The sequence below is a fragment of the Wyeomyia smithii genome, chromosome 1 (assembly GCF_029784165.1).
Source record: "Wyeomyia smithii strain HCP4-BCI-WySm-NY-G18 chromosome 1, ASM2978416v1, whole genome shotgun sequence".
Lineage (NCBI taxonomy): Eukaryota > Metazoa > Arthropoda > Insecta > Diptera > Culicidae > Wyeomyia > Wyeomyia smithii.
In genome coordinates, this window is record NC_073694.1 from 175,181,789 (window position 1) to 175,207,886 (window position 26,098).

The 26,098-nt window shown below is 39.4% G+C and overlaps 1 protein-coding gene across 13 annotated transcripts in view; it reads right to left on the reverse strand.

Annotated features, from left to right (window-relative positions):
* LOC129721347 (filamin-A) overlaps positions 1-26,098 on the reverse strand; it is a 211,782-nt gene that overhangs the window by 99,665 nt on the left and 86,019 nt on the right. For 11 of the 13 annotated variants that reach the window (XM_055673815.1, XM_055673851.1, XM_055673840.1 and 8 more), the window contains 4 exons: positions 25,529-26,095; positions 24,163-25,310; positions 23,968-24,101; positions 21,800-21,932 (listed from right to left, as the gene is read on the reverse strand). In XM_055673815.1, the coding sequence (XP_055529790.1) occupies positions 21,800-21,932; positions 23,968-24,101; positions 24,163-25,310; positions 25,529-26,095 (1,982 nt within the window). The remainder of the gene's footprint in view (positions 1-21,799; positions 21,933-23,967; positions 24,102-24,162; positions 25,311-25,528; positions 26,096-26,098) is intronic. The other 2 variants (XM_055673910.1, XM_055673904.1) reach the window with 1 other exon arrangement.

Sequence of the window (26,098 nt, forward strand, 5' to 3'; positions counted from 1 at the left end):
ATGACGTGCAAGCAGGAGACCATAACAGGAGACGTTGTCTATGCGACGAACAACGAAGATGTACCACCCCAACAATAAGCGAATTTAAGCATCAGATCCGGCAGCTCAAGAACAACAAATTGGACGGAAAGGAGGGCATCGGAGTGGAACTTATGAAAATGGGGCCCGTCAAATAGGCCAGTTCACAGAACAGCTACCGGAGGAGCAGAAAGAGGGGATTATCTGGTCCATCTACAAGAAGGGTAACAAACTAGATTGCAAAAACTATTGAGCGATCGGGATCCTGAATGCCGCCGAAGTTACCAGGCAGGCTTCATGGAAGGACGGTGTGCGACTGACCAAATATTTACACTGCGGCAGATCCTCCAAAAGTAACGTATTATCGGAGGAATTCGTGCCTTTAATTGGCTCTATAAAAAACCTACGGTCGCATAACCTGAGTGTATTCTGTACAAAACGCTTGTTGGGTCCAGGATTTCCAAACGGGTCTGGGGAATCACTTTCAACTTCCAAAATCTGACGCTACTTCTCAACAGGAACAGCGAACTGCGGGACGGGCATCTTCGGGCTCAAACTTCTTTTTTACAGGAGGTATAATTCACGGGTAGCGTTCTAATATGCGCACTAATCGAGCGGACACTGGTAAGTACACGCACTTATTTATTCAACAGGTAAGTATTCGCGCCAGGTAACTATGCACACTATCGAACGGGACAGAATCAGTATCTCTCACGGGTAGGTATAAGTCACTTTGCGTAAATGATAGTCATTTTTCTGGTCGCTTGATGAGTACACTTTATTCTCCTCTAATTTAGGAAAATTCCACTGATTTCGAGGTATTGGGAAATAAACTACTACGATCTAAGACACTATTGATATATTGCGAAATATTTCCAATATTCAATATTAAAAAGTATTTACCGTTGACAGATAAACGATAAATATTAAAATATATTAACCAATATCGTGTAATATTAACGAAATATTTTTCATAAATATAAAGGTGTCTAGCCCCTAGAACGCGATCCTGTTTCTAGGGCGGTTTATTATAAACTGTGAGTGTTATCTTGGTTTCTTCACCCTTTTATCGAATTATTTAACGGAAACAGTAAAAATATAATTTGCACTGCGAACCGAATTAAATGTAAACAAAACCAGCATAAAAAACTACTGTCATATGCTGCACAAGATTATTACACTACGGGTAGGGAGGCAGGATTAGTAATGTGCTGCCATCTGTTCGTCGGTTCTAGCGGTGATAATTCATGTTGCGCGAGAGGGTGTTATCAACTAATTTCGAGACTAAACAACGCTAATAAGACCGGTCGTTCTCTACGGGTATGAGACGTGGACAAGGCTCGAGCAGAACTTGCGAGCGCTCAGAGTTTTTGAACGTTGAGTGCTAAGAATTATCTTTGGCGGTGTGCAGAAGAACGGAGTCTAGAGGCGTAGGATGAACCACGAGCTAGCGCAAAACCCAGTACAGTCATACCTCGATATAACGTAACTTTTACCTCGATATAACGTAATCTTTTTTAATTTCCCAAAATAAAGTACAACAATTATTTTAGGGGTGTATAATGTTCCGAATAAATGTGAGTTTTGAAACCAATAAGTACCGGAAAATGGAATAAAACTGACAATTATTTTTCAATGTTTTGTGACTGGTTATTAGGGTGTCCCAAAAAAAATCGATGTTGAAAAAGTCAAGGTGCTCAGCCCTAAATTGAAAGATAATGTTATTTATAGCATTTTTGTAGAACATTTCGACTTTCTAAAAGGTCGTTTTCAGGTTGCCCAAACGTGATTTATGAAAAATGACTTTTTCAAGCTACAAAACCACTCTTTTGCACTTTTTTCAAATCTGTTCGATTCCGAAATTTTTCCATAATTTTTTTTTATTTTTGTGGGGTTGTTTTTGAATATTTTGCGTGGTTTGGTTCAGCATCGCATTCAATTATTTGACTCACAGAGCCCACTGGACATCACAAAAAAGTGAATTTTCCTTATAATTTTCAGATAAAACCCTTTAAAACACATATAAAAAGCCTTTTTGATCAAGAACTGAAATTTTTACTGCAAAGCGAAATTCAAGATGAAAATTTACATGAAAAAAGATCCTTGATATCTTATCGGGGGGCTGAGATATCGGCGTTTCTACATGTGATGGAAAACTATGCATTTTGTGAAACCTTCTACTAAGTAATCAACCATCCTGAACATTTTTTTTTTATATCTTCCAAAATAAAACAGTTATTTAACATATTTGTTAAAATGCATAATTTTCCATCACATAGAAAAATGCCAATATCTCAGCTCCTCGATAAGATATCAAGTATCTTTTTTCATGTAAATTTTCGTGGTGAATCCCACTTTGCAATAAAAATTTCAGTTCTTGTTCAAAGTTTTTTTTTATTTGTGTTTTGAAGGGTTTTATCTAAAAACTATTAGAAAAATTAATTTTTTTGTGATGTTTCATGGGCTCTGGGAGTCAAAAAACTGAATACAATGCTGAACCAAAACAGGCAAAAAATGTAAGAATCGAACAGAATTGAAAAAAGTGCAAAAAAGTTGGTTTTTAGCTTAAAAAAGTCATTTTTTCATAAATCACGTTTGGGCAACCTGAAAACGACCTTTTGGAAAGTGGAAATGTTCTACCAAAATGCTATGAATAACATTATCTTTCTATTTAGGGCTGAGCACCTTCACTTTTTCAACATCGATTTTTTTTTGGTACACCCTACTGGTTATGTTTGTCTACGAAAACTGTCTTAAGGGACATAAGACAGGTAAAAAAATATTTTTTTTCGTGCTTTGATACAACGTAACTCGATCTGACGTAACGAAAATAAAAATAAAGTTGCCTTATATCGAGGTATGACTGTATTCAGAAAGTAGCTAAAGTTGGAAGGATACGCTGGGCAGGGTATGTAGGTAGAATGCCGGATAGCTACCCTGCAAAATTGGTATTCGCTTCAAATCCGATAGAGAGAACGGGGGAGTATCGAGCGAGATTGGTAGACCAGATGGAGCACGACCTGCAGAGCACCGAGTTCCCGTGGAATTGGAGGTAGGCAGCCATGGACCAAGTAAATTGGCGGAGCTACGTAATGCGGGTCATGTCTTAAGACGTACGGTAAGTAAGTAAGTATAAGTTAATATTTATATTTTTATTACACATTTCGTACTTTAGCATATTGAGAATTATTCTTCATTCAATAAAAATAAAGTTGTAAGATAAAAACACTCAATCCTCCTGGACATTGACAAAACAAAATGAAACGAGTTATAACAATTTCTTGAACCGGTTTGAACCTATTCTAAGCAAAAAGAAAATCCAAAAAATTGCAATTTCCTTTGCAAAACAGTTGAGACCAAAAAACGAAAGTAATAAATCAATATAATTTACATATCATTCAAAAATGGAAGCCGATTGTCATTTCCAAAATTTTCATACATATTATCAAACACATTTCAAAGCTGGAAGCACTCTGAAGCATTCACGAAAAATATAAGTGCATGATTTCAAGTTTTACTGAAAATAACCAAAAGCGTTCAAAAGAAGAGAACAATTTGAATTTACCTGAAGCGCTCATAAAGGCTAAAAAAAAACAGTTTCAAATTGAAAAAAAAAAATATATTCGAAGTAGCAGTGTAACTCTTGGAAAAATCTAAAAAATTGTTCACAAGTGATTATCTAATAACTTAAAAACAGGAACTCTAAACCGAAACAAATACTAAACTCATGAAAAAACCATATCAAATTTAATTTCTAATGCATAAACACTTTCGTAAATGTAGCTTGAAACATCTGATAATACTACATACAAAATAAAATATGATCAAAACTTAGACAAATAGGGCTGAAAAATGCTTATTAGGAACAAAAAAAAATAGAAGAAATGGAAAATTCGTAAAAAAATATATAAAAGAACTATCTGAAAAAATAACGGATGAAACAAACTAGGTATTGTGAATTGTCTAAAAGTGCTTGAGACATCAAGAGAAAAAATAAGAAAATGATTTTAAATTTGATTGAAATTAAGTAAGCATTTCTAACGAGAGGAAGAAGTCAAAAGAAATTGTTCAAAGACAGCCCAAAAGGCTGAATTATTTAAAAGTGAATGAAACTTATTCCAAATTCGGCTCACAGCTCAGTTGGAAGAGCCTCAATGAGTTACAAAAAAGTTTCTGATAAATGATTTCGAATTATCCCAAAAAACCCTAAAAGTATCTTTGCTAACGAGAGAAAACAAAAAAAATCCTTTTCAACCTGGGCTTTCAAGGGCATTGTGCACAATAACACTCAACAAAGTTCACAGCAGTGCCCTTACAGTATGTGTCTCTAGATTGCATTTTAAATTGCATTTTCAGTGTTGGACGAGTTTGCTTTGAAAAAAATTATTTATAATCTATTACGCCCAATATCATGAACATGTCCGAAAAACCTTTCCAAAAAGGAACAAAGAGGTTAGAGGGAATAATTCCAAATTTATCTAAAATACAGATGACAATGACTCGAAAACCAGAATATGTGCAGAATTTTTCTTATAATCCAAATTTTTTTCATGCAGATTTTTCTTTCTAAATATCGTGTCCACATCGACATTATCATTACCACCTCCCCCCTCCCATGGACAAGCATGAACATACATTTGCGTACCACCTACACCCCTCCCTTTCTCAAGTTGTCCACGTGGCATGCGGACGGCTCTTTGGTAGATTTGAGATAAGTATAAGGTTTCCCGGACGAACACATACGATTCGCATAGATTCTCTAGGATTCCTCACATTGGATTCGTGAGCGTCCTTGAAAAGGATTCCTGAAAAAAGAATCCTCAGGAATGCCCTGTATATGGCTCTAGGATTCTTGAATAAGAATCCTGAGTGGGAATCCACCGGATCGTGTTTGCGAGTCCTTCCACGATTTCGTCACCGAGTTAAAGGTATCCTGGGGATTCCTACTCAGGATTCCCTGCGTGTTAGTAAGGATTACCAGAGCTAACAACTAAAAAAGTATTGCTCGGATGATTGAAAAAAATATTTCGGAAACATGGTTACACAAATTTATGGGCACTATTCTCATCAAAAGGCTCACAAAAAATTATCGTGCGCGTTATGACTGGAGATTATTTAATTTGTTTTATTATTTTTTTGATATTTTTTTCTCTTTTTTTCAGAAAAATTGCACAAAACATTAGTTTCTCGTGAGAAAATAATATTTTCAAAAATTTTGTTGAAAAGTGTGTAATGACTATAAATTATGTCAGAAATTGAATTACCCTTTGAAAAATTGTCTTGTTAATTATTTCTGCTTTTGTCCTTCTTTAAGTGGACACTTTCCTAAAGAAATATTATATTAAGACTATCTGAACAACGATGTAGTGTAGTTGCCTCTTAGTAGAAATGGTCAAAGATCACCTTCTTAGTGCGAATGTTGACCGTTGGCATCTTCATGCTAACCTGAACGGATTTGTATGGCCACACGAGAGCGAGAGCTCATAATAGTTTTAGTTCGGAGCTCTGTCGCTAGTGGCGGTGCAGAATCCAATTTTTCTGTCTTGTACTTTAGAGAAATGGTGTCTTCAGCAAAGTGGTGGATAAGGTTGTCATAAAAAACTTTACTGGAGACATTTTTCTTCTCACATATCAAAGTAATCCTTAAAATTTGATTTTTTTAGTATCTTAAAAACTGTAATATTAAAGGGCAACAGTGTTCAGCATATATTTGTATACCATTGAAACACATAAATTTGTAGAAGACACAAAAAAGATAGGTTCTACAAAAACTCAACTCTACTCTGCTAATACTGATTTTATTGACACACTATCTTCAGAAGAAATTTAGTATATCCTTAAAGAATGACAATAAATTTTAGTCCAAAACTCCGCCGCTAATGACGCTGCAAAATCTCACCTTTCAGTCTTGCACTTTAAGAAAATGTTGTCTTCAGCATAGTTGTAGATAATGTTTTTTTTTTCTTCATAAATATGTAGATAATGTTGTCACAAAAAACTTTACTTAAGACACTTACTCCTCATGTTTTGGAGATATGCCGTTTTATATCAAAGTGGTTCTTGCAAAGTGATTTTTTTTCAATATCTTACTGTACTGCCTGTGATCGCATAATTGTAACATTCGACATTTTATGGCTTTCATGCTTTTTATTGGGAAATGCTTAGAATAGTATGTACTTTTTACATCTGGAAAAATATGCGTATGTTTGTGTGAAAAAAGTCGTAAAAAATACCAAGTTGTTTTGTCACATAGCGTAAATAACCGCATAATTGTCACACTACTTAACTTTTTCAACTTTTTTGTCGACAAAGTTTCCATCCAAATCCACATCTGCATCCTTTGGAACTCGGAAGTTATTCTGGTCCGGTAACCAACCACCGGTGATCCGTTTCTGATGTTCAGCTCATGCTTGTTGAATACATGAAAAACTTCTTTTTCCATGTGATATATTCCAAAAGTAGCTTGAAAGTGACGGCATAAATGTATCATTGCAAAAATTTCAACCAATTTGACTTCAAAAGTAATATTCAATGTATACATAGTGTAAAGTAGTGCTTTCTTCATGATACTAAGTTTAGTTAAAGTGTCTATTTGCGAGAATATATTAGTAACAATGCATTTAAGGTCAAAATATAAAAGTGCGAATTGCTCGAACAACCAATTTTGCAAATGTTACAAATATGCGATTATGGGCAGTTTATGACTCAATTGAAAAACATTTGTTTCATTTTCGAGCACTTTAATTGAAAATCACGCATTGCAAGTGCATCCGAGTAGTGATCATGTGACTCATCATGGGAACTGCTCGAATGCACTTACATTGAGTGATTTTTTTTTGTTCACACAACATTTATTTGACACGGCACAATACAAATTAATGTTTTACGGAGCCAATTAAATCTAATGCCTTATGGTCTAGAATATCTTATAATCTAAAGGCAAATTTTTTACCCACGCTGCCGACTACGAGCTGAAACTAAATCTAATACTGAAACTAACATGTTTTTTTTTTGTTTCGCTGTTAAATTGGCACCTTGATGCTCTTCAAGTAGCTATAAACATGTAGCATGTATGGCAAGTTTCGCTGAGCGAGAATATCACGAACTGGCACATAGGGCTGTATTCCTCGGGCCCTGAGGGTATCCAAAAGTAGAGATCTGGCGCCGCAGAATTCAGCACACACCCAAACCACGTGTTCAATGTCTTGATACCCCAATCCACAAACGCAATGATTACTGCTCGCCAGCCCAATACGCAAGAGATGTGCATCTAGCCCGTAGTGGTTGGACATAATCCGAGACATCATGCGAATGAAATCTCGTCCTACATCCAACCCCCGAAACCAAGGTTTGGTGGAAACCTTGGGGGTGATGCTGTGTAGCCACCTCCCCAGTTCTCCCTTATCCCACGAGGCCTGCCAGTTGACAAGTGTACTCTGACGTGAAAATTTTAAAAATTCATTGTAGGCAATTGGTCTGTTATAAATATCACCGTTTGTTGCGCCCACCTTAGCCAAAGTGTCCGCTTTCTCATTGCCCGGAATGGAACAATGAGAAGGGACCCACACTAAGGTAATCTGAGAAGATTTTTCGGATAAAGCACTCAGATGTTCCCGTATTTTCCCCAGGAAATACGGAGAGTGCCTTACATCCTTCATCGATCGGAGAGCCTTAATAGAACTGAGACTGTGTGTAAAGATGAAATAATGGTCCGTGGGCATTGTTTCAATAATCCCTAAGGTATACTGAATTGCAGCCAATTCTGCGATGTAAACAGAAGCAGGATTATCGAGCTTGTAGGAGGCGGTAAAATTATTGTTGAAATACCGAAGCCAGTGGACCCGTTGAGAAGTGATCCATCAGTATAAAACGCATTGTCGCAGTTGATGTTTTTATATTTGTTATAAAATATTTTAGGGATCTGCTGCACGCGTAAATGATCCGGGATTCCACGAGTTTCTTCCATCATGGATGTATCGAAAAAAAAAAAATATTGTAGAAAAAAACCAACGAAAAAAAACTACTTATCTTCTGCAGCCGCTCTCCACCGCAATCAGCGCACGGGCGATGCCAATCTCCAGTCCTTCACACAAGAGTCCGGTAGCAAAAGCTGCAGCCGCTCCAGCCACACAGCAGCACCAGTACAGCCAAACAGCAGTACGCCGGGTACTGGATTTCTCGCAGTAGCGACACAACGTACAGTCTGTGGCGTACGGTAGCAATAGGCGATGATGCGCTCTTTTGTCTTCAATAGACGACGGCAACGAGCAGCAGTTCACACGCAATACAATGCACGGTGACCTTGAAGGCGATTAACTGGTCGGCACTATCGAGATCGAAATGAAATTGAGACCGAACACGACGAGAGCACAACTCGGAATGACATTGAGTGATTATCAATTGAAAGCGAAGGTTACTGCGTCACTATCTCCTGACTATTGTCAACTGAAAATAAGTTTGAGTGCTGACGGAGAAACGAGCCGCTTCCATAATGTACTTCACAGGGACGAGGAAATCAATAAGTTCGGCAAAATATGTGACGTAGGAGAGTGACGAGGGGCCAATTCCAGTTTAAAAAACCTGAGTGGTTGCAAGGCGTCAGTGATCACCACCAGGGCGCCAATCATCGTATGGAAAAAAAGTGACCAGAAAATTTGAAAAAAAACCCTATACAAAATGTTCACCTGCTCGAAAAAACACCCTGTGCAAAATTTCAGCTCAATCGGACTTAAAATGGGGTGGCGTAAAGCGATTGAAGTTTGGCTTTTTTGAAACCGAAAAATCACCCAAGGGGGAGGGGGGGGTACGTGAAATTTCGGTTTTCGAAAATTTTTTTTTGATGCCAAATGACTTAAAAACGCATGAAACGTCGAGAATTGGTGTCATCTGAAAAAAATTTTTTTTTTGCAAAAATTTACTCTCTGGGACTAAGTCGTTTTTCAATTGTGGAAGGCGGAGTTCAAAATGTTTAAAATTTATCTTTTGAAATTGATCACTAGTCTCTCGAAATAGCTTGTATAATGATATACACTATAATTAGCATCGAATACATGAGGTTTCATTAGGGTGGTTCATTTATTCGACATAGCGTGGTTCATAATATTGTGTAAAAATGAGTATAAAATGAAAAAAAAAACACTTTTCACTGAATACCAATAGAAAAATTCCCGAAAATATAATATTTGTTATATCATTGTCTTTAGGGTGGAAACGTTGAATTGGAAAAATTATAAGTAAAATGGCAAAATATTACAAAACAAATTTACAAAATGTATCAAACTACTCTGTGCGAAAAAAAATTTATCTCAACCAAAATTAAGATTGTGTCTCGTGGAAAATGTTGAATGCTTTCATGTCATTTGCAAAATCACACACGGGAGGTACATGGAATTTCAGTATTTGAAAAATGTTTTCGATTCCAACTGTCTTAAACTTTTAAATGAAACGGTGAAAACTGATGGAATATGTTATATTACTTTGTTTGAAAAATCTACTCTCTAAGACACTTGCACTCGTCTTTCGAATGTTGTACCAGACAATTTATTCGTTTGATTTACCACAATAATGTCCTTTGCCAACACTTGATTGAACACACAGTGCTCTGGCTTATATAATCGGACAAAAGACTGTATCGATGTTATTCAGTGATAATGAGAGTATAGGGATCTCAATCAGATACGCAACACAATTGACTCGTTGTTACTGGGTTTGCGTCGTTTTGACAGTTCGACCATACATTTTCTGTCAAGTTAACATCATCAGAACGTGAACGTGCCCATTGGCTGAAACTTAGCATAGACGTTTTTATAGGCAAAAGATGCCATTTTGTGCTATTGGTTTAATTTATTGAAACACTACTACGGATAGGTATTGATGATTACAAAATTTTTTAGAGCCAACACGGTTCGTTCGAGCGGTGTGACATCTTCGGCAAAGTTGTAGATAATAGTTTTGTTTTTCAAAAAAAAATATATACTCTAAAAACAAATTACTAATTTAAAAAAAATAAAAGAAAGTTAAAAATTAATTATCGAAAACAGCCCATTTAAAAAACTGTTTTTTTTTATAAAAACTACGAAAGTTTTCCTGAACAACGAAACCGGCCATGGAGAAATCAGAAAAAAAGTTATAATTTTTAAATTTATTTATTTTTTTTCACAGGGTACATTTTTTTTTGGAGGAACGTAGTTATTATTTACAACTATGCCAGATACACTATGACAATCAAATAAACCGTTTTGACTGTAGAAATATTCTTGATTCTTCATAGAGTGCTCTATTGGAAATTGAAAATATGTCTACAGTCGAAACGGCATAGTGTCTTCGGCAAAGTTGTAGATAATATTTTGTCCTTCCGAAAAAAATATGCCTTTTAAAAAAAATAATTGAGAATAAATTTTTTTTTCGAAAATTTTTTTTTTCAAAAAATGATAATTTATTTTTCTTGATTTCTATATGATCGGACTGGTTTTATTGTTTTGGTAATCTTACGTGAGTTTTATTAAAAAAATCAATTTTTTAAAAAATGAGCCCTTTTGAATTATTAATTTTTTATCTTTCTTCTAACTTTTGAATGAATAATTTTTTGAGTGTAATATTTTTTGAAAAACATAATAATTATCTACAACTTTGTCGAAGACGTCACACCAATCAAACTAACCGAAGTGCTTTTTTTATTTTATACTCATTATTCACAATATTATGAACCACCCTATGTCGAATAAATGAACCACCCTAATGAAACCTCATGGATTCGATGCTAGTTATAGTATATATCATTATACAATCTATTTCGAGAGACTAGTGATCAATTTCAAAAGATAAATTCTAAACATTTTGAACTCCGCCTTCCACAATTGAAAAACGAGTCCCAGAGAGTAAATTTTTTCAAAAAAATTTTTTTCAGATGACACCAAGTCTCGACGTTTCATGCGTTTTTAAGTCATTTGGCATCAAAAAAACAAAATTTCGAAAACCGAAATTTCACGTACCCCCCCCCCCTTGGGTGATTTTTCGGTTTCAAAAAAGCCAAACTTCAATCGCTTTGCGCCACCCCATTTTAGGTCCGATTGAGCTGAAATTTTGCACAGGGTGTTTTTTCGAGCAGGTAAACATTTTGTATAGGTTTTTTTTTTTTTTTTGAAATTCGAGATGACCATTTTGCCTGGCACCCTCACCACAAAAGCAAATACCACAAAAAATCTCTCGAAATATTGATCAGAACTTGTGTGACGTATTTAATGGATGCCATCACCAACTGCGACTTGAGGTGAATCGATGAGAAGCCGCATGCCCTACCATCCTATACATAATATGATGTGATTGATTCCGATTGCTTTTTGCACTAGAAAACTATAATAAAATGGCGTGATGCGGTACTAATTTCAGTGGACCGTGGATGGAATGGGCAGAGACATAATTTGCGTCAATCTCTCCGTCAACTGAAATCAGTTTCATTTGAAATGAAGCAAATAACACCAGAAGGAAAAGAAACTAAAGTCAAACCCATTTGACAGCGAAAATGTTCATCGTGTTTCGATGACGGTAGCCGAAAGGAATAAAATTGAAAATCAAACTGTTCGAATCGAAATGACTGCGCGATATATTCATTTTCATCTTAAGCTCAGGAAGTGTGGAGCTCTGGTAACAGACAAATTTGTAGGATAGTAAGTTTTCTTTAATTGGACGAAAAGCAAGCATGACTTATTACATTGGACATAGAACTACGTCTTTCTTTGGTAGGGTGGCTGTATGTAAAAAGTGTCATAGTTGTGATACAAAAAGTAGGTTTGTCCATACAAATTAATGCAAAAAAGTAGGTTTTTCCCATACAAATTTTAAGTCCAATGCGCCAAGCAGAGACAAAACCAGTAGAAGCAACACTTCGATTGTGATACAGTAAGCCGAAGCGGAATAGATACTGACCTAAGAACACCAAAAGCAGATGATCGAGCACCATTCTAGAATGTTCACGTAGTCCGTTGTATCAACAAAGTCGTTGGCAAAGATGAACTGCCGAGCGAGCTCTTCAAAAAATAGTAGAGAGGTTCTGGCTAGCGCTTTGCACTGGTTATGTTTAGGATTTGAGAGGAGAAGAAGTTACCAGACGAGTAGATGGAGGGAGTCATCAGTCTCCCAACTCAAGTCTCTGAGATTGTGGAGGTCGACGAGCTCGTGTATTTGAGATCAATGGTGTTCACCGAAAATAACACCAGAAAAAAGAGATCCAGAGACGCGTCCAGTTGATGACGATGCACGAAGTTGACACGAAGACCGATAGTCCTCTACACAATGAAGGCAACAACGCTTCTTGCAGAAAACCTAAACTTCCTCAGGGTTTTCGAACGGAAGGTGCTGCGGGTTGTCTGCAGTGAAGAATAGACAGATGGTGGAGAATAACAAATGTGCATGAAGTCGAATTGCGCATTTGGCGAAAATCAATAGGCTGCGCACGGATTGTTGCCGAAACGTGCGTCAAATGTGATTTACAAACTAGTTCGTAAAACGTATCCACGTAAAAACAGAAGAACTCTTTCTACCGAAAAATGTTTATAGTATATGAAACCTGAGACTTTCGACCGGAAACGGACCAAAACTCGAAAAAACCTTTTCTTTTCTATGTGTCCCATGATAAAATAGTTTGGTAAGACAATTGTTTAATTTTAATAACCTGTCATCAGGGTAAGAATTCTCCCTTCAATTTTATGTTTATTTTCACCCTAAACTTAGATTTCCATTACCGATCGATTTACAAAAACTGCTTCTTCTATGCAGACATGGCGGGTAGGCGTTTTATTCACGAGTCTCCATACGAGGGAGCTGAAAATTTGTAATTGTTGCATATTTCGATTCTCACGTTATCGTTGAACTATGAACCATTACGACCACATAGATTGTTATTAGAACCAATTTGCTAAATAATTTTTATAGGCAACATGGATCTCGTTTCAATTCATGAAAACCTTCTATATATATCTATTGTAGCTCACATGCAGCCAACATAAACAACCGGGTCATCGGCGTGTGCAACGGGTTTGCATTCGTAAAATTATCTCACAGACGATCGTGACTAACGTGTGAAAACGAAAGTGTGAATTTCACGCGCAACTACAGTTGAATGGTTCATCTTTTTATTCGCACTGACTGTCTGACTTAAGTTTAAGTGCAGCAAACGATTAGGTGTCTAGATCTAGATTATCACCAGCAGGTGAATAGCTGACAATGTTGTTCGGGTACATGCGTCTGTGCATGCCCTAGGCACCAGCTTTCACGAAACATTGATTACGACAAATTGGCCAACGGTGTTGTGGTATGTTGACGCATGTCAGCTCGGCCCACCTAATCCGGTGATGGGCCATAACTTGCAGGATATTGTCTTAACTGAGCCATCATTACAACAAATTGTCTCGTGGATCGTTTGTTAGCAGCTGTTGTTTCGGGTGAGGACGGTCACAGTCTTTGACCAATCGCCGGCTCGAATGACAATGCGAAGAAACAGCACATTAAAAAAAAAAACTGTCAATTTTACGCGACCTTGAGTCGGTGTGGAAAAATCTGCGTCGGTTATTTTTTTGTTTTTTTTTTTTTTTGCTAGCTGATGGTATCGGTTTGTTTTTTCAGCCAGCAGCAGTGGTGAGGTGAATAAATAGCTGGCCAGAGCAAAATGGGATCGCAAACCTGGCCGAATGCAGAAACCCGGAAGCGAAATTTATTTCTGCCAAAATTTTGTGACGAAATGCTAGCTGCATATTTGGGGTTTGCTCAGGCAAATCTGTTACTACATGCATGTAAGCATTCACAGAAGAAACTTAAATGAACTAGTGAAGTTTGATTGCCTGTGAATACCCCATTATGAATACTGTATTAGAGCGCACAAACAACTGATTTTTTTCTTGGTTTGAGGTTTATATAAATAAACGTCTCAGAGTCCATGTATCTAAATTTTATTTTATTTCAACGAATGATGGTTATTAGGCAGCCAAGAGTTATTAGAAAATGGACCTTTCCGAAAATATCACACCTTGATTTCAATCTTTGGAGACGAGAAGCGATAGCGTAGCTTTATATTTTTTTACAATAACATGCCAATATAGTTGCACTCTCCCTCTAAAGCGTTATTTTTTATTTTTTCCACCTCTGGAGGAATGAACAACCAACCTCCCCCATCATATGCGCGCGACTATTAACACTGCAACCACTTCGATTGCAGTGGAAGTGTGCCTCGCAAATTTCAATCTTGTGACTAAGGAACTGTAATTAATTTATTTGGCTGCGATTCACCTGTCTCGTATATCGCGAAAAGTAAGTTGTAAAACGAATGGCCAGGTTGGATGGACGTAAAATAGAATCCATCATAGCCGTCAAGTGGTAGTAGAGTCGTTTGCGACTCTCGTCGGCCGCCGCTGGCAGGGAAAGGTGATGAGAGAAGCTGCAAACATGACAGCCGGTATGCCAACGGCAGCCAGCAGCCAGTCATGTGATGTGATGAAAATGCCGTTCCGGGCGGAAGTACTGTGCGGTGGTGCAGTTGACTGCAGAACCGCTAATCGTTGGTTTTGTTTTTGCTTGAGGTTAAACAACATTTGTTTATTTTATCATGGGTGGATTGTATTATGTATTCAAGCTTCTGGTTCACGAAGTTCTCTTTATGATTATTTCGAATAATCATCTAAAATAAAACTGTCATTATTGAGGTTATTATGCACCCGCAAAAAAGGAAGCAAATTCTTTCAAGTTTTTTTTCAATCCATGAAGATATCTAGTTGCGAAACAAAACATCTGTGTTAACCCTCTAGTGCCCAAATTAATTTTCAGACGGGCTTCGAAAAAATCACTTTGAAACTTTATAAACATTTTTAAGTATTGATTGAAGCTTTTTAGAGGTTCAACTGAAGACCGTCTAAAGGCGACACTGGGCACTAGAGGGTTAAATATACAGCATTGGGATACTTTTTGCAGCACATGGCACCCGACGGGATGCGGTATATTTTTTTTAAATCTGTATCACATTTCCAGTTCGCTTATTTTTCGCTCTCTTTACTTCACATACTGTCTGCTTAATGAACATAGCACCTGTTTAGCATTTTTGGCTTACTGGTCCGGAAAAACTAATTGGACTCCTCGAGTCACTTTGTTTTATACGAGGATCCCAAAGATTCAGTTTGCGTACAGTGCAAAGTACTTTTGTATAGCATGAAAATCACATTTCGTTTTCACGCCGTATTTGATATGGCGATATAATTAGGTACCGAGAAAATAACCCGAACCGCGTTGTTTGTGTATAGTGTATACCAGACAATATATTAGTTTGAAAATAATTCTTATGTTGCACCAGTGCATTCTAATGGTTGACGAAACATACGTCAAAGAAAATTCCGAAACGCTGCCGAGACCTCAATTTGATACCAAATCGATTAGAACCGAGAGTGTACTATTTGTGGATACGACTGTTGCGATGGAAAAATTCGGACAAAAAGTGCTCATTTGGCAAGCCATTTGCACATGTGGCACGCGAACATCAACCTTTTTTTAAAAGGGATTATAAATGATCAAATTTATGTTAAAGAATGCTTGAGGAAAAAATTGTTTCCACTTTATAGAAAGGACGAGGTTCCTACTACTTTTCAATACGATATGTTCATCATTAATGAGTACTCGGTTCAAGAAAAACTCCTAAGGTTTGATTTGCTTTTACCGTAAACATTTTTTTCTACTGATATATGATTCAAATTGACGAAGCCGAGTGCCTATTATTAATAAAAATATTTTTAGAACCAAAACAATTTGCTTGATCGGTATAGTGTCTTCGGCAAAGTTGTAGATGATAACACTGGTCGATTAAAGCGAAAGTTGTCCTAAAGCTCGAACGGAAAAAATAGAAGATTATAGCTTTTTAACCGTTACTGTGAATGTTGTTGCCTCTAGCGAAGATTGAGGTGCGTCAAAGGTCGCAGAGTAATTGCTCGCCGGGTTTGTCGTTCCTGGGCTTGCTTACGGGAAAACTTCATTCAAGTCTATGAAGACTTTACGCACTTTTGACTTGGTTAGGAGAACCAAGATCCACGTGAATTGTTAAAAAGCTATAGTCATTCATTTTTTTCCAGTTTGAGCTCTTGTGCAAAACCAGTATAATGTTGTCCCTCCAAAAATGCCACTTCCATTGTGAAAAAACAAGAAAATATATATTTTTTATAGTCCTAAATTTTTGGTTGGCAAATGGCTGAACACGTGTAACTTGAGACCCTAATGTGGCCATTCACCTCTGTCCAGCAACTCCTACCCCAACCTCCACGTGATGCCGACCGGAATACGAGAAACCTTAGCGGAGATCGGGTAACCAACCTCCGGTGGAAACTATGGTCGTATGCTGACTGGGAAGGGGGTCGTACGCGGCTGTATCCCCATATTAGGGGCGGCGTACCACAGCGTCTGACCTGGAGCGGGGGGCTGAATTATGGAATGCTGTATCCCGCCAGCTACAACAGCAACCGAATGATTCGGTCGTCGTTTGTGGGGATTTCAACCTGTCAAACTTAAACTGGAATAAGCGTATGCAAAAAGGAAGGAATTCGTTTCTCTTACCTGATCGAATTACTTCTCTCAGAGTGAAGCTGCCATTGTTGATGGTTTGCTGTCAGCTGGACTGATACAAATTTGCGATTTGCCGAACGCAAACAGCACCTACTTGGATCTTGTATTCACCACCGTTACCGAGTCTTGTCCAATTGTTGTGAATGATCCGGTAATAGCGAACGAGATTCACTACTACGCAATGCAATTGACAATAAACACTGCTGCGCTACGCGAACTGGAAGTTGGGATGTCCAAAAAGCACCTGAACCTTGAATTATTGGACACGGCGTCCGTGAAAGCAGCTTTAACGGACGTTACGTGGAGTATTATTTTCATCTCTCAAGACGATTTTGAACGCGAAAAAGATTGTTATGCGGCATCGATGTTAGAATTTCTAAACTCTTTCGATGTCTTGAATTGTGGACTTAAATGTTCAGCGATCATTAGCAACTGCCTAGACTTCAACGTCTTGTCGTTTTGCTTTGTTATCTTCACTATTTTCGCTAGGTTTGCCCCCTTGACTAAGGAACGCTCGAATGGGGAAAATCCGTACCCGGAATGGTTTTCGCCGATAGTATTTCAAGTTCTTAAAGACAAACGGAGAGCTTTGAAAAGAATGCATCGGAACCGAACCGTAGAGAATGTCGCAGCCTACAAAGAACTTCTTCGGATCTTCAAAGTGTTGCACAGAGAAGCCTATCATGTTTACATCGATGGAATACAAAATGGAGTGAAGGAAAACCCTAAATCGTTCTGGAAATTTGTAAATAGCAGGCGTAGAGTCAACGGAATACCGGAGGTGATGAGGTATGGAAATCGATTTTCACACAACGGACAGGAAACCGCCGAGCTTTTCGCTGAGTATTCCAAAAATCTTTATCGAATTGACAACAACGAGGAAGTGAACAATCCAGTTGAGCCTGCCACCGATCTGCTGGAGTTACGTCGTGAAGAAATAAGACAAATGCTGTCTGAGCTGGATTCTGGTAAGTCAGCTGGACCGGACAGACTTCCAGCGAAGTTGGTTAAAGAATTCAAGGATGAACTCGTTGAACCTCTTTTTTTTTTCTTTTCAACTTCTCGTTGTCATCCGGTCATTTTCCACCTCTTTGGAAGATCTCTCATATAACCCCAATTCATAAAAAAGGCTCTCGTTCGAACGCGGAGAACTACAGAGGGGTAGCGATTCAGTCCGCTTTTCCTAAGTTATTCGAACGATTAGTCTACTCACATCTCTACGAACGAATCCGAGAGCGCGTTTCAACTGCACAACACGGATTCTTGAAAGGAAAATCGGTTGTGACGAATCTTTGTGAATTCTCCTCTATGGTCACACATTATATGTCTAAAGGGTATCAAGTCGACTGTGTATATACGGACATGAGCAAGGCCTTTGATGTTGTTGGAATAGATAGCATTTTACGAGCCGCAGCCCATTTTAATATTAATGGGAAGTTGTTGGCATGGATTAAGACATACCTTAAAGACAGAATGCAATACGTCATGATATTCAACAAAACATCCAGTACCTTTGGTGTTCAGTCAGGTGTCCCACAGGGTAGCCACCTGGGTCCATTGTTATTTGTAATGGTTATGAATGAATTGCCAACCTTCATGAGCCGAGCAAAAGTACTAATTTACGCAGATGATGTAAAAATTTTCCTACCAATTAAAATCGCCGAAGATTGCGATTTGCTTCAAGAGGATCTGAATTATTTTGGAAGGTTCGTTGATGGAAATGGACCAAGTATAAATGCGAGTAAATGCTCTGTCATAACGTACACCAGAAGCGTTCGTCCGATATTGTTTGACTATATGCTAGGACCTTCCATTTTACAACGCGTACGGAATGTTCGAGAGCTGGGCGTGACAATGGATCAGTCTCTCACATTCAACGATCATATCGATAGAGTAGTGAAGGAAACGATGCAACTTTTTGCTCTCACACGACGGTTTGGACGAGAATTTACGGACCCTCTTGCAATTCTTGCAATCTGCGGCAGTCTTGTCAGAACAAAACTGGATTTCGCGAGTGTGGTTTGGCGACCAAAGTATGGCATGCAAAAACAACGACTTGAATCAGTTCAGCGTAAATTCGTGAAATTCGCTTCAAGGCACCTTGGATGGAATGATCAACTACCCGAATACGAAAATTTTTGCTGTCTAGTAGATTTTGAAACAAACAGTAGCAGACATAAGATCGCAGATATTGTTTTTTCTGCAACATACTCAGTGGACGGATTGAAAGTTCATACCTGTTGGACCGACTTAATTTCAAGGAAAGCCCGGTTTCTCTTCGTCGTCGGAGGGGGTTTGATCCTCTATTGAGAACGAGGAACTACACACAACACGAATTCACCAGCAGATTTATGAACGAGTTCAATGAACTGCAGGACGTAATTTCTGTAAATATGACTCCAGAAGTAATTCGAGGGAAACGTTGCTTCAACCACGAACAACGACTCTAGAAAAACGGAACGGATCAATCGGCAAAAACCTAGGCTACGTACACAGAAAAAGATTAAGGTGAACGATTGGAAATTGGGTACTTGGAACGTCCGATCTCTCAATGAACCCGGGCGGGCTGGCTTGCTTGCTCGAGAACTATAGCGGCAGGGAGTCGAAATCGCAGCGATTCAGGAGCGTCGGCGGCCAAACTCCGGAGAAAGGGAATTCCGTGCAGTAGACCCTATTGCACGCACAGTGGCGGCAAAGCATCGGAACGGGATGTCGGTTTCGACGTGCTAGGGAATCAGAAAACAAGAGTCATCCGGTGGAGGCCCGTAGATGGCCGTATATGCGTGTTGAGGATTGAGGGCCAATTCTTCAACTACAGTTTAATCAACACCTACGCACCGACAAACGACAAATCCGATGAAGTCAAAGATGAGTTCTATGACAAGCTTGAGAGAATCTATGACGAGTGCCCAAAACACGACGTAAAAGTCGTCATCGGAGACGCAAACGCACAGGTTGGGAGGGAGGAATTCTTCCGTCCGGTTATTGGAAGGCATAACCTTCACTCGTCGACCAATGAAAACGGCCTGAGGCTGATAAACTTTGCCGCGGCCAGAGGAGTGGCCATATGTAGCTCCTATTTTCCACCATTGAATATTCGGAAACACACCTGGAGGCATCCAAATGGAGAAGCCTGCTCCCAGATCGATCACGTACTGATTGACGGTCGGCACTTTTCGGATGTTACTGATGTTAGGTCTTTTCGGGGACCAAACATTGACTCTGACCATTATCTCGTCGTTTGTAAGATCAGCGCACGGTTGTCGAACGTGCTGAAATCTCGCACAGAGAGGACGACGCGTTTCAACATTCAGCGGTTGAAAGTTGATGGTGTGGCAGCAGAATACGCTAGAAGAGCTGGATCAACGGATCGTAGAACAGCAGGAGGAAAGAGTGGAAGACATAAATGGGCGGATGAACAAATGCCGAACGACTGGTTGGAAGGCCTTATATGCCCTATCTATAAGAAGGGTCATCGATTGGATTGTGGCAACTATCGAGGCATAACGTTGCTCAACTCCGCATATAAAGTGCTCTCCCGTATCCAGTTCTTTAGATTGAGACCGTTAACGGAATCCTTTGTTGGTAAATTTCTACATTCGCTCCTTAGAGTTCCTAAAACTCTAACTCTCTCTTCCTTAGAGAGAGTTAGAGTTTTAGAATGATGCAGTACTGTAGTACATTACATTTTTTTCGCAAGCCTATAGCACATTTAATGAGCACACATTTGAACAACTTTTTATGACAAACTTGAAATCCTCAAGTAGTACTACAGCTCAGTCAAAGAGAGTATTACTTGCACTTAGACACCGGAGCTATGAGAGCACATTCTTGCTCCCGATAACTTTCTTAAATGTGCTCTCACGGCTCCAGTGTTTGAGTACTTTCTTCGACAAAGTTGTAGTTCTACTTGAGGACTTTAAGTTCGTCATACAAAGTTGTTCAAAAATGTGCTCAATAAATGAGCAATCGGCATGCGAAAAACATGAGCGTGAGTGATAATTTACATCCTAGGTGGTCAGTCCCAAAAATATAAAACGAAATTACCATAGATAGGAAAAGTGGAAAACAAAATTTATGTGCGGTCTAAGTACATATCTGTTGAAACGTTTAATTGCTTATGAGCTAACAATAAAACTTTGAGGTTGTGAGAATTGAAAGAGATTGTAAAGATTCGCTTTTTGATACGGAATTAGGCGATTACGAACAAGTAAAAACAACTTTAGATGTTTTCGTATTTCCCCGTTGGTCTCTGCTTAGAGATCAAATTTGTGAATACACTGCGTAATCACCATTGCAACTGCGACATAGAGTGATACCCACCTGTTATTTTGTCTGCTGACTACCAGTCATTAGATGCAAAGTGAATTTTTTCGGATACCTAAATTACGTTAATGAGCATTACAGTCTGTTTGGCAATTGCATGACGATGTTAGCATACTGATTCGGCGGCATTGATTGCATTGGTTAGTTAAAATTCTCACAAAAAAAAAATCATGAAACAAACGAAAACCGATCGGGTTACATATGAAACCGAAGAGCGTATAGTTTTGACAACATAATAGGGTTTCAAACCTCTCAAACAGCCTAAGCGCAAGTTGGACACTGGATAGGATTGATTCTAAATACGGCATTTAAAAACATATACTTTTCCTTGGGTGGGGTGTAGGTGTGGAAAGCATTAAGCAAAAGCGTTTAGAGTAGAAAAATGTCACTTTAATTTCATTGTAAAACCTAGTGTAAGATGCGCGCATTTCAAAAGATGATTACTGTTTGTATGCAATTGAAACGAAAAATGGTGTCAATTTAGTTTTACACAATCTTGCATGCAATCTGTTTCTACTTGAATTAGTGTACTGTACAAGTTTAAATTTTTGGCGTGCAAACGCTAACTAACGTCGACTCAACTGAAATAAAGGAAATGTATATGTTTTGCTGTATTCGTGGGTCGCTTTTATTGTTTGGCAAATCTGTTTTTAACTACTCTTCTGTTTCATAAATAACGCGATTCAATTTTTAACACAAAACAAACTGCACATGAACTTATGATTCACGAAACTACACTTGTTGAACTAAACCTGCACCGCAATCAAATCATGGAACCATCACCAAAATCAGTAACAACGCTGGTAAAACTAAAGTAACGCGGAAGACGCGTGTGTGATAACATGAAGACAAACATTCAATCTACCTTGATCGTGAAGGTGCCGTTCGGGATGTTTTGACCGCCGAACTTGATGTCCAAATCGTAGTCACCGGGATTCTTCAAGGTGTAGAAGATGTCAAAGAAGCCATCCTTTTCCGTTACCTCTAGGTCCACGTCACTGCAAGTGAGAGATGGGATCGATCAATATTGTTTTTGCTATGATTTGAGGTTCATACTGCATTGGCTGGCCATAATCGTATTATAGTGCCCCAGGTATCAAAAAACATTTTTTCGCATTTTTAAATCTAAAAACTGATGACAACACAATCATTTACCCGGTAAATTAAGAGTTGGCAAGATAAGAGCTAAAAATTATTCATATCAGAGTTACTGTTCAACTCAGTTAATTTGAGTAATTCTCAGTGGTGGGCACCGCTAACAGGAAAATATAGCTCGATAATCGTTAAACGCTAAACCCATATTAGCGAAACTTTCGCTAATCGCTCACTTATTATTACGTAGATTGTCATATAGATATGTTTATTGCTCATAAAAACAAATAAAAATAATTACTTTTGAGTGCTATTTACAATAAGAGGTTGAAAAACTTACAAAACAGTTATAGTTAAGGATTTTGTGAAGCAACATTAGGATTTTGTGAGCAACAAAAGTGATTCTGCTTGCATGTAATATAAATGCTTTTAGGAATTGTTTTCAAAAACTCAAATATTATCTGAATTCAAAAAGTAGGACCGAAGTTTCTGTAATTTCTAGCGCATTGCAGCATTTTAAGCGTTCCAAAAATTTAATCTAGATCACCTTGAGCTTGTTCTCCAGAGTACTTCTATGGCTAATGCGATAACTGGAACCCCATTCTAGAGTAAAAAGACTGACTTGCACTTGTGTCGTAAACAAAGAAATTCTAGACAACTAAGGCAATTGAACGTTTTTTGAATGAAACATATGTTTTAGAAGTCACTTTTGCAGTAAGGTATGTTCATCATTCGAAGCAATTTATGAACGCCATCAGCAACTTACAGTTTTTCGAAATAATTTTTTTGTCGCTTCTCTTCAAAATTAGCAAATTAGCGATTAGCGTTTCGAAGGCCGCTAAGCAGCTAGAAAATTAGCAAAATCGCAAAGTCGCTAACTGAATATTTGCGTCGCTAATTAGCGATTATCGAATTAGCGGAATGGTGCTCACCACTGGTGATTCTGCATGAATACGAATTTTGTTATATATAATAATAATTCGAAAAAAATATTTAAAAGAAGGTAAAAACGCCACTAACGTTTGCGGTAAAAATATGGACAAAAATTGCCGATTTTGCATGGGGATACCTTCACACGCACTGTCGAAACTACCCATGCAGCATTAATCATAGTAACCCATGATTCAACAGAAAAAAACTGACAGCTCTATCAGTCGAACACTAACTGTGATGGGTACGTCCGTTCCGGGCTCTACAACATCTTGGCACTATTGGACAATAATCAGAGCATCGAAATAAAAAGTCCGGTTCCGGACGGCCGACGACCCTGAGCGACAAAAAGCTTCAAAGGATGCTGTAGAGGAAGACCGAGGGAAAAGTGGCGTCATCGCTTCGTGCGCTTGGCCGGAAGGTCGGTGCAATCGGTCAACCAGTGAAAAAGTACCTGGCGAACAGGAGCTGCAGGCAATGACGCAGCAGCAGCGCCTGAATAAGATGGTCTGACGAAGGAAGTGAGCACCGAGGTGATGTTTATTTCAAACACCAAGTTTCCCGAGCAGGTGCTGCTGTGGTTGTCAATCAGCGAGAAGGGGATGTTAAAGCCGCTCTTCTTTCGCTCCGGAACGGCCGTTAACGAGTTGCGTCGTTCATCAAGAAATACCAAAAGGCCGAAGACGCGGTGTTTCTGGCGTCGGTTCATTACTCGAAGCGATCGTTGGAGGAGATAGAGCGGCTGAATATCGATGTGGTACCCAAGTTGGCGATCCCCCCAAACGTCCCCAAGTTTCGTGTTTTTTTTATTGCAAACGTTAATCTGTCGACACACAAGTACAAACTTCAGTTTAGCTTCAAAAGATTCTAAGGAAGTTTTATTGTTCCATAACCTGAGCAACAGTCTGTTCTAGTCGCCTGTAGAACTTTTATAGCTGCTTCTGATAGTACTTTTAGTTTAGTAGCAGTTTCGAGAAATTAATGAAAACTTTAAAATAGTGCTAAACTTACCAAGCTTCCGAGTGTGACACTATCTTGCACGTGACCGCTCCGGTGCCGGCTTCACGCGCATCGACTGCTACATGATTCTTCTTTCCATACTCCTGGCTGGTTGGAATAGATTCTAGGAGCTTAACTTTCTCCGCCTAAAATATGTGAACAAATTAAAATAATCGTTATTACCGCTGAACCGCAACCGCTTCTTACCTCTCCAGTGGGAATCGCCTGTAGCCGAAACGGTGAACCAAGCACATCTTTTCCGCCACATTTGATACTAACGTTGTACGGACCACATTCATCCGGGACGAAGGTTACGGCGTATGTGCCGTCTTCGACCTGCTCCATTTTCGGAACGAGCGATTTGCCGTCCGGTCCTTTTATGCTAACAATGATATCTTCCTTGCCAGGTGCCTCGCTAGTACCTTTCTTCGGGGCATCAATTTGGAATTTGGCAGGCAAGGAGGCTGGAAGTTTTTTCTTGGTTGTTGCGTCGCCGTAAACTTTACCAGCACCACTGTCAGTGGGGGCCGGACCGACAGTCATAACAAAGGGACTCGCACTGACTTCTTGATCTGCGAAGCTAACGTTGGCAGTGAGAACTGAGCCTTCCTTAGGGGGGCTGTATGACACGGCATAGACACCATCACCTTTGTCCTCCACCTGGACGCTTATAGGCTTTCCATTGGAAGACGTAAGTTTAACGCCGATTTTACCCGGTCCAGCTTGACCGCAATCGATGTAGAATTCCGATGGAACACCCTCATGAACCTGGCCATGCTCAATACCCGGCCCGTACACTTTGACCTTGTCAGGACGGGTGGCTTCACTGACCATTATTTTGAACGGAGAACCGGGAATATGCTTCTCAGCAAAGCGTATAGTGATGTCGTACTCACCCGGTTCTGTCGGAACGTACTCCACATCACAGGATCCGTCCCGATTGTCAGTGCAGCTCATTTTGGCTTCTGATGGGCCTTCGATTGCAAGCGATAGACCACCGGCTCCGGCACCACGGGTTTCCACAGTGAATGTTGCTGGTTGATCAGTAAGTGCATGTTCTAGGCCTGGCCCGAAGGCACGACAACGTGTCGGATCACAACCGGATTTCACGTTGACTACGAACGGTGATCCAGGAACGGGAACGTTATCGTACAACAGCTCGATTGTGTGACGACCAGCTTCGAATGGGGTGTACATGATGCGGAAAATGTCACTATTGTCTCCCGGGACAAGTTTGCTTGGAATCTCATTTCCTCGGGGGTCGAAAATATTACACGACAGTTTGCCTTTGTCCACGTCGTCGCCTACCTTGCTCATGTCAACCATAAAATCCGTTGGAGCATTCATGATGACACCTGAAAAGTGCAAGTGAAACAAATCTTAATATAATCAACTGCGACATCTGTTATTACGTTAGTTTGAAAAAAAAAAAAAACATTCTGAAAAGCCATGCAAAACTCAGGGCGTTCGTTTAGTATTGGTGGAAACGAGCGGGGCAAAGGTAGAGACACAGACACAGCGAAATCAACACTAAGACTCGCAGAGCAACTCAACGAAAGCACGATAGCTTTACCGTGCGGTTGAATTCCCATTCCGGACACCCTAATACGGCTGAGGTTTGGTTCGGGAAAAATGATCGCCTGAAAAGGTGATCCTGCAATGTGATTGTCATTGAAGGTAATGTTGATCGTATAGTCGCCGATCTCTGTTGGCAAGTATGCAACATTGCAGGTGCCGTCCCCGTTGTCTCGACAGTTTATGGCTGCCTCGCAGGGACCTTCAACAGTAACTCCTAGACCTCCTTGCCCGGCACCTCGTGTATCGATCATGAATTCCGCCGGGCGATTGATGATACCTTTGATTAAACCAGGGCCACTGGCCTGGACCTTTCGGGAATCGGAACCTACTAGACACTGCAACCGGAAAGGTTGGGGCGTTATTGGAGTGCCACCGAAACTTACACTGAGCAGATATTCCCCCAATTGCGTCGGAGTGAAATTAACGAGGAAGCCTTCCGCTGTAGGGATAACATGGGCTTTGATCCGATTTCCGGAGGGACTCGTTATAGTAACGGCAAGATCGGCTTTACCAATACCATTCGTTATCACACGGAACTGCTGTAAACTGTTCAACGGAGCCGCTA